This window comes from Elgaria multicarinata, chromosome 6, assembly GCF_023053635.1.
Source record: "Elgaria multicarinata webbii isolate HBS135686 ecotype San Diego chromosome 6, rElgMul1.1.pri, whole genome shotgun sequence".
NCBI lineage: Eukaryota > Metazoa > Chordata > Lepidosauria > Squamata > Anguidae > Elgaria > Elgaria multicarinata.
Window position 1 is genome coordinate 67,841,144 of NC_086176.1, and position 16,134 is coordinate 67,857,277.

Here is a 16,134-nt window from a genome sequence, read left to right on the forward strand (position 1 = left end):
TTGCATTGTCTTAAGATAACTGTTCAAGGATCCCTCTGTATGTACCTCTCAACTTAAGGGTATATATCCTATTATTTTTTCACAATAGTCACAGATACGTAAGTCAAACATCAAATAAACAACAACATTTCAAGACTTTCAGAACAGAAGCATAGCAAGTGGATCTCACTTATATACATACATGCTTATTTAAATCATTTCAGATATCAGATCAAGTCATAACGTACTAAAACTTTGTAACTCTTCTACTCACTCAGATTTCCTTTCACAAATCTTCGAAGATTCTTCTATCTTCTTTTCTAACTCTAATACTAGCTCCTCCTTGTTTAGAAGTGTCTGTTGTGTCTGAACCAACTCTTCAACTACTGTTTTCAACCTATGATTTCAATGAAAAGAGAATATACATGTAGAGATGTCAAATATAATTTGTGTGGACTTAGTATTCCTTTATTTCCCCCCTCTCAACACAGATGAAAAATAAGGTTTAACAATATTCATTTGTATAGAGCCATTTCAGGCTGCCAGTGTCAATGGACACTTATTTATACAGTACAATACTTTTAAAAAATGAAGTTACTTCCAAGCATTTTTGAAGGAAAAGTACTATATCTGCAAAAACACTAGTATGTCAAACGCATTGAAAGAGAAGCTGCAATAGATTTTTGGGGGGTTATTTTCCATTTTTGAGCCCAGACTGTTCGTAAAATAGTTTTCAATCACATAGATATAATCAAGTCTGAGTATGGACAAATTAAGAAGTCTGGTACCAGAAATGAAAGCACCCTTCTTTAGCTGCACAGTGAACTCTTTTATATGTTGCCAAAGACTTCCAGCTGTGGTCTTATTCTATTCATTCAAATACAGGAGAATGAATCTGTACTGGTCATAGCAAAAAAAAAAATTTTTTTCCAGGAATTTGTTATTTAGAAACTGTGCAACAACAATAAAAGCTAACAAGTCCCTGAAACCCTGTGTCAACAGAAAACATGCTGTATATTTCAAATGTCTATAGTCACCTGAAAACATTTTGAATTCTGTACTTCAGTCCAGGAATTAAGAAACGTGCACTGGAAGAAATATCACTTAGAACATTCCATAGACATGAAAGAGCGTTAAGATTCACCAGGCCAACTGACTGCACTGAAGCAAGGTTTATCACATCCAAAGAAACTATCCAATTTAATACAAGTGTATACCCTATCATCTATTATTTAAGAACCTGAATAATCTGCTAGTACAGAACAACGTCAAGTAAACCAGAACAGATTACTTCACTGGATTAATTTAGTTATTTTTTCCAACTTCCTCTACTTCTACCATTCATCATACAAGCTTATCAACAATAAAATTTCACATAACAGAGGCCTGTGACACAGGACCTTTCCAGAGGATAATAAACCATGATTTTAATGCTTATATACGTACATGTCACCCCATTGCAAGGAGTAGTGGTACAATGACCATGGTCACTTATTTTTCCTCCCCATACATGCCGGTCGCGAGAAAACCCAGCAATAAAGGGTGAGGTTTACAAATCACCCTAAAACCCATGGCTTGTTTCAGGGTAGCTTGTAAGCCATCCCAACCAACCACCTTCAATGGGTTTGAACGACATGACAATCCACGCCTGTCTAGGGTAATTATGCTAATTAGGCAGCTCAAGACCGGCAGACGCGAGGAAGGAAAATAAACCGCTGTGGCTTATTTTCCTTCGTGATTCTGCAAGCCTGCCCAGAAATGGAGCTATAAAGTCCCATTTTGGAGGGAAATGCAAACTTAATGGCAACATCTGAAGTCAGCAAATCAACCTTTCATAAAACAGCACTGGGAATAATTGTTAGTAAATGTCAGCTAATGAATGTGATATTGTGATACTGGGCTAGCAAAGATAGGAATCAAAAGGGCAATTTCCTTTACAATAAATCCACTTGAAAGAGTATTAATATTCAAAATATTAAGTCTCTAAAACACATTAAACAGCAAATCAGCATCTTTTGAAGGAGGTGCTTGTTTTGTTGTTTTGTTTCAAAAAAATCCCCTTTCCCCTCCACATATTTTCAGTAATTTATACTACCCACAAACACATAAATACATGTGCAATCATTCTTATCTGGAAGTTATTCTTATTATTTATATAGCACCAACAATGTACTTGGTGCTGTACAAAATATACAAATAAAACAGCGATACCCTGCCTAGAGGCTTACAATCTAAAATCACATTAAAACATATGAAGGGGGGAAAGGGCTCACAAAGCAGAAATAAGAGAATAATCATAGTAATAAAAACAGTAAATCAAGCTAAAATACCAAAAGCTATTGAAAACAAATGAGTTTTCAAACGCGTTTTAACATCTACAATGGAAGTGTACACATCATGACATGGTTTTTCTGTGCTTTCTATATAAGCCTTCTGGAGGCAAGGAATATGCAGAGCTCTCTTCCCACGTAACTACTATTCCTTGCTCACTTGAGGTTACTGGTCATCAAGCTGCTATCTCTTATGGATTCCTTAAAACACACACACGGAGAAAAGATAAAAACCCAAACTCTTGCAAACCTAAATAGTAGAAGCAAAATACATATCACATAACATATACATGCATGTAAATTTATTTCACTTGCTCACTTTAGGCATCCTTCTCACAGAATATATCCATATAATGTGAGAGGGGAAAAGGGACGATGGAGATTCAATTACTTACATAGCTTGCAAACTTTCAGCTGTCAAATTATTCCACATAATCTCATTAGCTTGAAGATTTTCATTTTCTTCCAATAAAGAAGTATCAAACTCTATTTCTTGCTGTTCAACATCTGGTGTCCTTTAGAGATGCAAAATTATGAATTAGTTTTACATAATTCTGAAAGACATTTCATACGCGAGTACAAGATATCCCTTCTCTAAACAACATGACTGTGTTTAATAATTTAAAAAAGATTTTGCACAGTCCTCTTCAGGTATGGCTGTGAGCCTGGAAAGAGGCAGACTCAAAGAAGAGAGAGCATGAAGCAGGTAATGATCAAAAATTGTGTCTGGAGGTAATGAACCTTGATCTTTCATGTTTACCATGAGTAGGACATGGTTCACACAGCCCACCATACCAGGCTGGACAGCTGCAGGTGAAGGATTCGCTCTAACAACGTAAGATGAGCTAAATGGTCCTCGCCATGACTGACTCTTGTCTTACAGGATCACATTACACTCTCTGGCCTAACTAAATGCTTCCGTCGTGCCATGCTACTCCTCACTACAGACCCCAATCTATTCTCTATAATTGGGTTTGTTCCTTCTACCTTCCACCAGTCTTTTAACTGTATCATTCTCTGTTTTCTTGCTAATTTCACTAGCTTTTTAATAACAACTTGATTTGAATCTATGGATTATTCCACAAATCATAGAATCATAGAATAGCAGAGTTGGAAGGGGCCTACAAGGCCATCGAGTCCAACCCCCTGCTCAATGCAGGAATCCACCCTAAAGCATCCCTGACAGATGGTTGTTCAGCTGCCTCTTGAAGGCCTCTAGTATGGGAGAGCCCACAACCTCCCTAGGGAACTGATTCCATTGTCGTACTGCTCTAACAGTCAGGAAGTTTTTCCTGATGTCCAGCTGGAATCTGGCTTCCTTTAACTTGAGCCCGTTATTCCATGTCCTGCACTCTGAGAGGATTGAGAAGAGATCCTGGCCCTCCTCTGTGTGACAACCTTTCAAGTATTTGAAGAGTGCTATCATGTCTCCCCTCAATCTTCTCTTCTCCAGGCTAAACATGCCCAGTTCTTTCAGTCTCTCCTCATAGGGCTTTGTTTCCAGATCCCTGATCATCCTTATGATTACAGCTGTCAATGACAAACCAAATAAAGGTGTCCTCTACCTTAGCTTGCCAAAATGGGTCAGAGTTTCTCAGGAGTCAAGAAACCAGTTGCTACAGAGGACCATTGTTCTAAAATGTTATTTGCATTAGCTTTCCTCACTCCCCATTGTGTAAAGTTGATCCTCATGGCGGTTGGATAATTTTACCACACAGTCGCCATTGCTGCTGTACTGGATGGGCACTCATAGAATTGCACTCATCACCAAATTATCTGCTGCAGTGTTACAAATAGGCTTATTTTGCACACCTTATAGTTTCAAAAAGGAAGCAACAACAAAAAATGTATGAATATTTTACCTGTGAGCATCTATGAAACTACTGTACTCTGAACCAGGGTCTAACTGCTCAACAGATGTCTGGATCTCTTTATGGACATTCACTATTTCTTCTGTCACAAGACTGGTGATCTGACTATACTCTTCAAGGATTCCTTTTCTGAAGAAAAACAGAAAAATATTATATAAATAAATCTGGGAAAAGTTTTAGTAATTTATGAACTAAAATAGGCACTGTTACTCAATTTTCTAACTCTTCAATCACTCATTAAATAAATCATTATATTCTAACCTTCCTGGTTGCTTCCAAATGTTTTGCATGAGTAGCACTATGAAGAGTGAAATTCCTGTTACTCTCAGGGTGCATACAGACAAATATGCAAACAAGAGCAGGTGGGATCAAGGTTGCCAACCCAGTGAGATATGCTCCCTATTTTTCCAGTCCTGCAAAGACACACAACAAACTCACACATTGGTTGAGTATGGGTTGTTTGTTGAACTGTAGGTTAACATGTTGTCTGAATACAGCCAGGATGGCTTCTTAACCATGCAGTGTGGCTTGTTTTCTCAAACAAGCCACACTGAGAACCCATACTTTGATGTTGGATTGTAGATGGAATGGTTAACAAGCCACCCTGGCTGCGTGCAGACAGCACAATAACCCATCCTCTGGAAAACCTGCTGCATACTGGCAACACACTAACCCACGGTTCAATAAACAACCAACTGTTAAAACAATCCACACTCAGCCACTGAGTATGGGGTTAGCATATTGTGTGAACAGTCCCAGAACAGCTTGTAGAGCAAATCTTCACTGCTCCTTCCTCCCCTGTGCCTAAAATAGGCTGTTGGCTTGACTTCCTCCCTGTTCCTCGCATGCCCAGCTCTAAAATATTTTGAAGGTTTTTTGTTGTTTTTTACAGTGGATTTAAACGCTTTAAAAACAGTTCCAATAGAGGAAGAGAGCCAGTTTGGTATAGTGGCTACAGTGCTGAACTAGAACTTGGAAGGTTGAAATCCCCTCTCTACCATGAAGCTCACTGGGTGACTTCGGGCCAGTCACTGACTCTCAACCTAACCTACCCCGGCCTTGGGCTCCTTGGAGGAAAAGGCAGGATATAAATGTAACAAACAAATAAGTTGTTTTGCAACTGAGAGATAATTAGACCTCTGCAAAGCTTGCCTCCGAAAACAAAAGCACTAACCAGTCATCGCTATGCAAATATAGCTCATCCCGAAAACCAGAAGAACACGTTGTGTCTAAGCCCAGTCCTGACAAAAAGGTTGTGATCTCATTTCTACAGCGCTCATCACTGAAACTATGTACATCGGTATGTAGCCTTATCCTCACCTGCAGCATAGTTCAAAAGCAGCAGGTGAAAGAGAGACAAAGCATCCTCCTTTCCACTCCTCCATGCACACAGGGAAGGAGCAAATTTGTGAGAAATGTCCTACTGTAACTTCTATATTTCCGTGTGTGTGTGTGTGTGTGTGTGTGTGTGTGTGTGTGTGAACTATAGAAAATACATAACAGTGAAGTGAATTTCCAGAGGGGTAGCCATATTAAAATGTTGCAGCAAAATCAACAGTCTTGGGGTACCTTAAAGACTAACAAATTTATTCTGGCATAAGCTTTTATGGGCAGTTGCATGAAGTAGACAGTGGCAATTTATTTCCGTATGTGAAGGGGAAGGGGATGTAAACTGTGTTGTCAGAGGGAAGTGACATGCAGAAACTACAGACAGACATCATTGCAATAGTGAGTCAATTAACATATGTACTCTGATAATAACAAACTTTGTCCTTATTCAGACCACAAGAACTAGAGCTGAATCTTTTGATTAAGTGTATTTTAGCAATTTCACACTGATATGCAACTTTGAAATTCTGTTGTTCAAGAATGGCCACTTTAACATCGACAGAGCGTCATGTGGGTTTGAAATGTCCATCTGCTGGTTTATGAACATTGCTATTCTTGATGTGAGATTGGTACGGTTTGCCTGTAATGACAACCCATGGGTTTTAAAAATCATTTGGTGCTGTGAGCAAGGGAATGAGCATGCTGATTCCTGTGCACTCACCACTTCCATTTTGAATCAGCTTTAATCAATTAACCAGGAATGTTTTGGGGGTTGTTTAATGTGACAGCCGAACCCAGCACTCTATGGTGTTTAGGTTTAAAAAATGCCGAATTTAACCCAACAATCACTCGTGGTTTGTTGTTGGGTTAAATTCTGGAACAACCCAAAGTTCCAGGTTCAGATGTAACATCAAACAACTCAGGAATGGGGCATTCCTGGTTTGTTGATTAAAGCTGATTGAAAGCAGACACAGCAAGTGTGCCGGCAGCCCCACCAGTTAATGGGTTCATTTGTTACGTGCAAATCAGGTCACAGAGTATTTACTCTTTTGCATAGATACTGGCAAATAGTGGCATATATCACGTCAGAACACAATTCAATTCCCTCTAACAACAGTTTACATCTCTCATCACATCCCCTACTTCGACCAGCATGTGTATATAAACCTGCCAATTACAGGTTAACATTTCTTGCATAAGATGAAGTGGACAGTGTCCATGAAAGCTTATGCCAGAATAAATTTGTTAGTCTTTAACGTGCCACAAAACTCTTGTTATTTTTAGAAAAGTAAGTGAAACCACAATACAACCCCTTATCTCTCCTCCTCTGCCTGCTGTTTCTGTTGCACTGAAGAGGGAAATGGATGAATGAACAACTCCGTAACTCACACATCCTGTTAGTAGTCATTCATCCTCTGTAATCTATCCTACTTATCAGAACCAGACTAAGAAACTTGCTGTAGTTTCAGCTAAACAGAGTGACTTAATAAAATCCTAAACCAAAAAACTGAATTATAATCTGCAAGTTTTAATATATTCAATGCTGCATGAAGCTTTTTCAAAGCATTTGAAAAAAAAATGAGATTAATCAATGTAAACATAAAATTTTGGTCTACTACATGCCAGAAATTTAGTGCCATAGAAATAATCCGGTTGAAGGCAAGCCCCAATTCAGAATCATTTGTTATGTCCCAGAAACTGGGAGGCAACATCTAAAAAATCAAACAAATTTCAGACAGATCAGAGGCTACAATGCTAAAATATAAGATGGGAAGCAGTAACCCAATTCGCACGTAGCATGATATCTTGGGTTAATAAACCCTCCGTTTGCTGGACAGAAACAAATCATTGGTTCAATCTGGGTTGTTTAACCTCTAAACAACCCAGAGTGTCACAGCCTATAATTGAGGCAATTGTATGTTGTTAACTGAAAGAGGAAGTGAGGAGCACACCAGAGACAAATCATCTGTTAATTCACACACAGTGCTGCTACATGTGAACCAGGCCACTGTCTGTCATTTTATTGGCTCATCTCAGCAAAGAATAAGCAAAGAAAAGTTTTACTGTTACAAGTTGCTCCTCAGAGAATCCAAAGCACCAAATAGGTAAGCACACAAAGACATAATTGACAGTACTCTGAGCAAGGAGCAGAAGTCACACAAAACAGAACAGGGTCAGCTGCTTTGGGAATGGCAGATATGGGCACCAATTTAATAATTTACTTCAAAGACGAAAAAACACAGCTCCGTTTGTATCAAAAGACCTATTAATATTTCAGCAATTGTTTGAAAGGAAGAAACCTCGTTTTAGAATGTCTACAGAAGCAGTTGTTCGAACAACAACAACAACAACTGCAGCTCCATTTATCTTAAAAGACCTTTTATAAGATTATGCTGCTGAAAGACACACACACACACACAGAGAGAGAGAGAGCGCAACTACCCAACACCTTTATATTATCTATACAGTCAAAAGTGACCGAGAAGGCAAAATATTTTAAATAATTCTAGGCTGCTTTTCAACAATGCTTCTGAGGTAGATATTAATACAAAATATAAATTCCACAATTAACATTAAAACAATTTAAAATCTCTACCAGCAAGAAACAGTTAAAGACAGAAGAACAGTAATAAGAGCAAGAAATCTATATAAATAAAAATGAAAAAGACCGTTCGTTACTGTCGTTATATCTCCGAAAGTTCTTCACCGATTGCTTTGAAATTTTGACACAGCGTTGCGTTCGAATACGCGAGCGTTGTTATGTAACTATGTTCTCTATGGGGTCAAAGGTTTGTCTTAAAATCGAAGAAATAGGCCTCCTCAAAACCAGTCCTGCTGATCATTGTGACATCACCAACCAGTAGGCCAATCCACTGCCTCTGCCTCCTCTCCTATTTGCATGTTCTCTCCTATTTGCTCTTATAGGTCATTGTGACATCACCAACCAGTAGGCCAATCCGCTGCCTCTGCCTCCTCTCCTATTTGCATATTCTCTCGCAATTGGCTGAGTGAATATAGATGTCACACCTGTGACAGTTACACGTTCAGAAGAAAGGTAACTGCCAGGAGTTTCCAGTAACCTCCTCACCGTAAAAACATGCTTTTATATCTCCAAAAGTTCTTCACCGATTGCTTTGAAATTTTGACACAGCGTTGCGTTCGAATATGCGAGCGTTGCTATGTAACTATGTTCTCTATGGGGTCAAAGGTTTGTCTTAAAATCGAAGAAATAGGCCTCCTCAAAACCAGTCCTGCTGATCATTGTGACATCACCAACCAGTAGGCCAATCCACTGCCTCTGCCTCCTCTCCTATTTGCATGTTCTCTCCTATTTGCTCTTATAGGTCATTGTGACATCGCCAACCAGTAGACCAATCCACTGCCTCTGCCTTCTCTCCTATTTGCATGTTCTCTCCTATTTGCTCTTATAAGTCATTGTGACATCGCCAACCAGTAGGCCAATCCACTGCCTCTGCCTTCTCTCTTATTTGCATGTTCTCTCACAATTGGCTGAGTGAATATAGATGTCACACCTGTGACAGTTACACGTTCTGAAGAAAGGTAACTGCCAGGAGTTTCCGCTAACCTCCTCACCGTAAAAACATCCTTTTTTAAAAACCAAACAATTTGCTTTACTTCATCCAAATAATGCCTCACAGAAGATCACACTTAGGTCGTCGTACTCGCAGAGCGGAAGCACTGCAACGAGAAATTGCAAATCAGACTGAGGAAGAACGGGCATCAGCAAACGAGAAAAAAAGAAAAAGAATGCCTCAAATACGTGCCAAGGAACCAGCCAAGCAACGTTCAGCCAGACTTGAGGATGCACGATTGCGAGCACGGCAATCGTGTTCTACAGCTTCAGATCTGCTTTGTTCTCAACAGAATGAACGCGACAGGCTGAGAGTGGCTGAAAGACGTCAACGAGAAACAGCACATCAACATCAAACACGACTCCGTGGTAAACAATCACACGATTACAATCGCCTTGCATTCCGGTACAACCCAGCTGATGATTATAGTTTGAGGCGGCATGTTCTCATCGGCACTATGACTGAAGTGTGTCCTTATTGCAGGGCTCTTAAATTTAATGGAGAAACAAAAGGAATGTGTTGCGCTGCTGGAAAAATTAAACTGCCTCAACTTGGAGAACCACCAGAGCCATTACAAACTTTGCTTGCCGGATATACCGCAGAATCAAAGCATTTCCTATCTAACATCAGGAAATACAACTCATGCTTCCAAATGACGTCGTTCGGCGCAGAAATCATCACAGCTCCATTTATGCCAACTTTCAAAGTCAAAGGACAAATTTATCATAAAGCCGGCTCCTTCCTTCCGTTTCAAGATAGTCAACATAAATTCCTACAAATGTATTTCATTGGTGATGGCAATGATGAATTGAATGCACGCTGCGGAATTTATACCGGCATAATAAGGTCCATCGTTTCAAAACTGCAACAGCTACTTCACGAAAAAAACAATTTAGTACATTTGTTCAAAACAGCAATTGACATGATGCCATCTGATACACACAAGATTGTTATTCATGCTGACAAAATGCCTGCTGGAGAACATGTGCGAAGATTCAATGCTCCAACTATAGACGAAGTGGCAATTGTTATAGTCGGAGATCAATCTTGACAGGACCTTTCAAAGGTGAAGATGTCCTCATTCCTCGCATTCCTATGATTCCAACAGATATGCCATTTCAATTTAAGAGATTGCAATTCCCAATTCGATTGGCGTTTGCAATCACCATCAACAAAGCTCAGGGCCAATCTTTAGAATTGTGCGGTTTAGATCTAGACACAGATTGCTTCTCACATGGACAATTATATGTTGCGTGTTCTAGAGTGGGCAAACCAGACAATCTCTATATCTACACAGACAATGGAACAACTAAAAATATTGTATATCCAAAAGCATTGTGAAATTAAACATATTAGAAACATCCGCTTTGTCTTTTCTTTCTTTTTAATTTAACCAGACTGAGCCACAGCAACGCGTGGCAGGGTACAGCGAGTAGCAGAAATAAATGTTTTCATTAAAAGCCCAGGTGTATAAAATTGTCTCCACCTGGTAGTAGAGAAACTGAATAGTTGAGTGTTCTGGGAAGAGCTTTCCACAATGGGGACACCATCACTAAAAAGGCCCATCTCTGGTTTCTGAAGCTCTAATGCAGGTTCATATGGGAGAAGGTGGTCCCTCACATACCGCAGCCCAAAACCATACAAAGCTTTATAAAACCATAGCAGCACTTTGAAGTGATGTTTCTATTCTCAATTGCCACTGCAGAATTTCAACAGTGCTTAGGAGCAGCAACATGTACCACTTCGGTCCACTGCTGCTTTTAACTAAAAGTGTTATTTGTTAAATCAGGTGACTCAGGAGTGCTTTTACAGAACAAAACAGTATGACTTACAGTGCTTTAATCATTTCTTCTTGCATCTTCTGTAAGGAGTCAAGGAACAGAGGAAGGGTAGCATCATAATACTGGTGCTGATGTAGCTGTGCTCCTTTCAGTGCCAACACATATTGATTGTGCAACATGTGGAGTTTCATAGTGGCTTTATCATAACGGTCTTTGGCTTTTTCAGTCTCCTTTCCTAGAGGAAAAACAATATGTGGTGGGGAGGGGGAGAAAGATCCATAATTATACAGGGTAGCAATAAAAAAAGCAACTAAGCAAGGTTAACCATTTTCACTCCCACTAATTTCAATGAAATGGGCAAGCATATGGCTGGGCTCACACAACACACTAACCCATCATGGGTTATCCCGTTGTCTGAACGCAGTGTGTTTTCCACATGATGGCGTTATCCATGCAGTGTGGTTTATTTTTCTCAAATAAGCCACTTTCAGAACCCATGGCTTGTTGTTGGGTTGTTCACAGTGATTAACAAGCCACACTGCATGGTTAACAAGCAACCCTATCAAAAATATGCTGCATTCAGACAACAGGATAACCCACCCTGCATAAAAATCGCTGCATTCTGATAACATGATAACCCAAGCTGAGGAAAAAGTGATACATTCAGACAACTTGATAACCCACAGTTTAAAAACAACCTACACTGAGTGGGTTAGCATGGTAAGTGAACCCACCTTATGTCTTAACTATGTCCCTCTGAAATCAACAGGCCTTTAAAATATTTGCCACTGGAGGACTGCACATTTCATTTTGCTAAAGATTTCATTTCTAGCTCAATATGTATGTTGGCTAGGATCCAAAAAGTTCTTTAGTCATCTCAAGATTGCTTCAACTCAAAATCAGTTTGCTGTGAGACATGGGGTGCCCTGCCGACCAAGGGTGCTTCCAGATGGAGGGCTCGTAAAGCTACCAATTAGGTGGCATTGTGCAGCTATTCTATTCAGTCTTTTTCTCCTTAATGGACTTGCTGTGGTAAGAAAAAAGATGAAAGCAGCAGAAAAACACAGGAGGGTTACAAATGGAAGACAATGTCTGGGCCACCATCACACCCCATAAGATTCCGTGAATGAGCCAAGGCAACGGAGTGGTAAAAACTTAGTCTGGAAGCACCTTTAGAAACACAATCCCTAAGGAGTTTGTTACTTGGCTCTTTGAACCCCAGGCAGCCATTGCATCTGTTTACATATCTGCAGCCTAATGCAAGCTATTAAACTTGTAACAGCCTCAAATTCTTAAGTCAGCTTCTGCAGACCTTAACTTCGGTTTCTTTACTCTGTCTTCCTAGGGCCCCATGAGTTCCAATTAGTGCCGAAAACAATTTCAAATAACTGCTGTCTTTTCCATTTTCAAAGGGAGAGTAGCCTCTGCTTCTTTGCCCCTGAATGCCTTGGTTCAATATAGGATCTGTTGCACATTTTACCCTAATTACTTTACAAAACGCTGTTTGCATCACAATTTAAAAAAGAAAGATAAGTGTCATACTGCAGATGAACTTCCACCATGGGCTCTACCACCTGAAACATCTTTCTCTTATTTTCCCTTTCTCTCTCTCTCTCTCTCTCTCTCTCTCTCTCTCTCTCTCTCTAACATCAAGCTTGAGGAACAGTTCTATCAGACCTAAAACTAATGCACTCTTTGTGGGTTTTAGCTAGTCCTAATAAAAGTTATGTTTCTGTTCTTGTTTGATTCCCACCCCTTTAAGGGCCAACACAGCTGCCTGCATGTTTTGTCTTTCATTCTGCAGTTGACAATATCAATTGTGTGTACATGAAGAGTTAGGCATTACATTGTAATTCTTATTATGCTAGGAAATGACTAATGCTCAGCTACCTCAAGATTGTATATATTCAAAACTCTGAAAACACCATTACTTTGGAATACCATTCATTTATAAAACTTTCTGGTCATGTTAACATTTGGTTCCCTTCCCTATACAAAACACCAATTGCAAATATTCTAACAGTGCACTCCTAGGCAAGTTCACTCAGAAGCAAGACTTGCTGAAATCAGTGGGGCTTACTCCCAAGTATCTGTGCACAGACTGCAGCCTAAATAAAAGTAATGCATTTATACAATAAAATAACATATTTAAAATGAACATAGGAAGTGCCGTGCTGGATCAGACCAAGGGGCCATCTAGTCCAGCACTCTGTTCACACAGTGGCCAACCAGCCATCGGCCAGGGATGAACAAGCAGGACATGGTGCAACAGCACCCTCCCACCCATGCTCCCAGAAGTGTCTTAAATGCAGGGGGGGGCTTTATCGTGGGCTTTATGCAGTGTTTTAAGGGGGGAATCGCACAATACAGCAAGCCTTTAGGATTGAAACTCTGGAGCAATATTGTTTAATCTTTTAAAACTCAGGTCCTCTTTTTAAATGTGCTGTATCTCCCTTGTCCCCAAAGCCATTGGCAGTTATCTCCACGGCAGATAAACACACCAGTGATGGCTGGAGGTTTCAATGTCACTGGGGAAGTGTATCCACTCCGGATTTCAGCCAGAATTCTAAAGGAGCTATCCAAGCTCCTTCAGGGTTCTGACTGAAACCCAGAGAGGAGTCACTGCCACACTAACATAGGAGCCACAAGCCTCCACTGGAACACGCGGAAACCTCACACACAGCCATGGATATGTGGCGTAGTGCTGTGGGATTTAGAATATGCGGATGGGGAAGTATCCCAATGCTGGCATTAGAAAAGATCTAGAACAGGCATTTCAAGCCCCCTCCTCAAATCAATGAACTTGCAAAGGAAGAAGGAACAGAGAGGAGCTGCTGTAGTTAGACGCTCCCATGTATTCCTTACAGCTCCAGCTTCCACAGTTCGCAGAGCACTTCGGATGACTGCAATGCTACACATTTGCTGCTGAGAGAAAAATACCCCTGGCTCTATATGCCACAGCATCTATTCCCTTCTTGAAACCTTGCAATCCTATCTCCACAAGTGACTTGGAGGGCGATTACCTCAAAGTCTGAGAACCACAGCACAAGAGATTTTTTCTTAATGGTAGAACTCTGGTCTGACAAAGGCAAGCACAAAAGGAGTAGTGTGCTTTTACAGATTGCATTATGCATTTGTGAGGCAATGGCTATTAGCCCATCACAAACAATGCTATTAATGGATCCTCATAATTCCCATTAAAAAAAAGAAGCTTCATACTTCTGTTTGTATTTTTTCCACAGAGCCATTTTGCATGCTGCATTTAAATGATTTCTTAAAAGGCATTTAAAAATCCTGTTAATGATATATTAAGGTCATTATCCTCCAAGATATATATTCAAAATTGGGTGTGCACAGAACATAAAAGCCATATTTCTAAAATAGTTTAGGTCACTATTTTCGTATGTTATGAACAAAAATGTAAACACCATAAGATAAGCAATTATCGTGATCAAGTGGATAATTACCTATCCATATCGTAATCTAGACAGAAAAAGTCTCCTTTATGGATGCAGAGGAAAGTCTAATTATAATCATTCAGCAAGCTACACCCATTCTATAAACATAGATCAGATTAGAAGTGGCTTAATAGTCACAGCTTTGTGCTGGCATAAAGATTACAGAGCATTAGCCCTTACAAAGAATAACAGTTCTCTGAGGTAGATGTCATCATCATCATTATTATTTATTTATTATTATTTATTATATTTATTTGTATCCCACCTTTTGTCCAATGCTGGGCCTCAAGGCGGCCTAATAATACATTTTTATTCCATCTTTCTGCCAACACAAAGGTTTGAAACTGGTTTAGATTTGTAGTGTAGACCAGTTTTCTCCAACCTGATGCCCTGCAAATGTGCTGGATCTTTCAGCCAGAATTGTAGACCAACACATTTGAAGGGCAACAGGCTCGAAAAGGATGATGTAGACATATTTAGCTATGCATTATGCACACAGCAGGAACACTTGGAAAAGAGGTGAGGAGTCACATATGCACACAAATTGGAGAGGGATTCGGAGGGAAGGGGAAAGGGTGTGGACCAAAAGAATACAAGAAAACCCACAAGCTATAATGGCAACTGAGTATGAAAGATAAGGTACACAAGGAGTGGGGGGGAAAGAGTGTTTGTGGAGGGGGATGATTTGTGAAGTTTACAAAAAACCTGACTTAGCTTCTGACACTACAACTAGTATCTGAGAACTATAAGCGCCTACTTGCCCAGTGTGTAAATGGAAGTGGTTATCACCATACAAGTTACAGCAATGCTGTAAATCCTTCAGCATAAAAGGTGTGCATGTACACATACATACTAGCACACACACACACTTCAGTTAGCAGATAACCTAGAACTTATTCAGCATATGTGTATGTGTGTCTGAATCGGGCAAAATTATTTTCACTTGGTAAAATCTAAGCATCATAATTTGATGACTTTCTTTTTCATTAGAAGGTTCAAATTCCTTTAAGGCTGCTTTTCCCAATTTGGTGCCCTCCAGAAGTTTTGGACTAATTCACAGAATTCCTCACACTGGCCTTGCTGACAACGGCTAACTGGAGTTCAAAACATCTGGAGGTTGGGGAAGACTGCTTTAACCTATCATCAGTGAAATAAATCACTGATTCTATTCCTGGGTCCAGCCAGAGAAGATGATGGACAAAGAAACAGGGGCATGGGAATAAACTGGAGAGAGAGAGAGAGAGCTTGACCAATCTAGCTGAGCCACACATGGCACATGGAGAAGGCTGTGAACTAGCCAGTTGCGCAGCTACTTTCACACATAGCAACACACAAACAAGTTAGCCACCCTAACAGGGCTACCGCTTGAATAAAAGAAATCATTGCTGAATAAGAATACATTTTAAATGAGCAAATCTGCATAGGAATAAAAGCAACTGTGGAAGAAAAAGGGACATGTTCTTTGTAGCAGCAGGTACTATCTTAGAAAAGATATTCCCATCTTGCTCACCGCAGTTTTGGAAGTCCACTTACTAAACAGTTTTGTAAGATCAGCTGTCCAATTAAACAGGGCCACCTTTTAAAAGGATTTTAATCTATTCAACTAAGTGATTAATCAATTAAACATTACAGCCCAACTTAAGATGCAAAATACCTTCTCTTTAAGGTCAAAAACATTAACTGATGGTTGATGAAGTGATTTTCTCAAGTACAAAATACTTGAGTGTGTTTCTCCAAAGCAACTAACATCCATATTTCAGCTTGTTTGCTTTTATCTAACAAAAGCTATTAGA

The 16,134-nt window shown here is 39.8% G+C and overlaps 1 protein-coding gene across 1 annotated transcript in view; it reads right to left on the minus strand.

Annotated features, from left to right (window-relative positions):
* FER (FER tyrosine kinase) overlaps positions 1–16,134 on the minus strand; it is a 176,472-nt gene that overhangs the window by 141,685 nt on the left and 18,653 nt on the right. The window contains exons 6-9 of the mRNA XM_063129537.1: positions 10,935–11,118; positions 4,172–4,309; positions 2,705–2,824; positions 254–376 (exon numbers count right to left, since the gene is read on the minus strand). Of these exons, the coding sequence (XP_062985607.1) occupies positions 254–376; positions 2,705–2,824; positions 4,172–4,309; positions 10,935–11,118 (565 nt within the window). The remainder of the gene's footprint in view (positions 1–253; positions 377–2,704; positions 2,825–4,171; positions 4,310–10,934; positions 11,119–16,134) is intronic.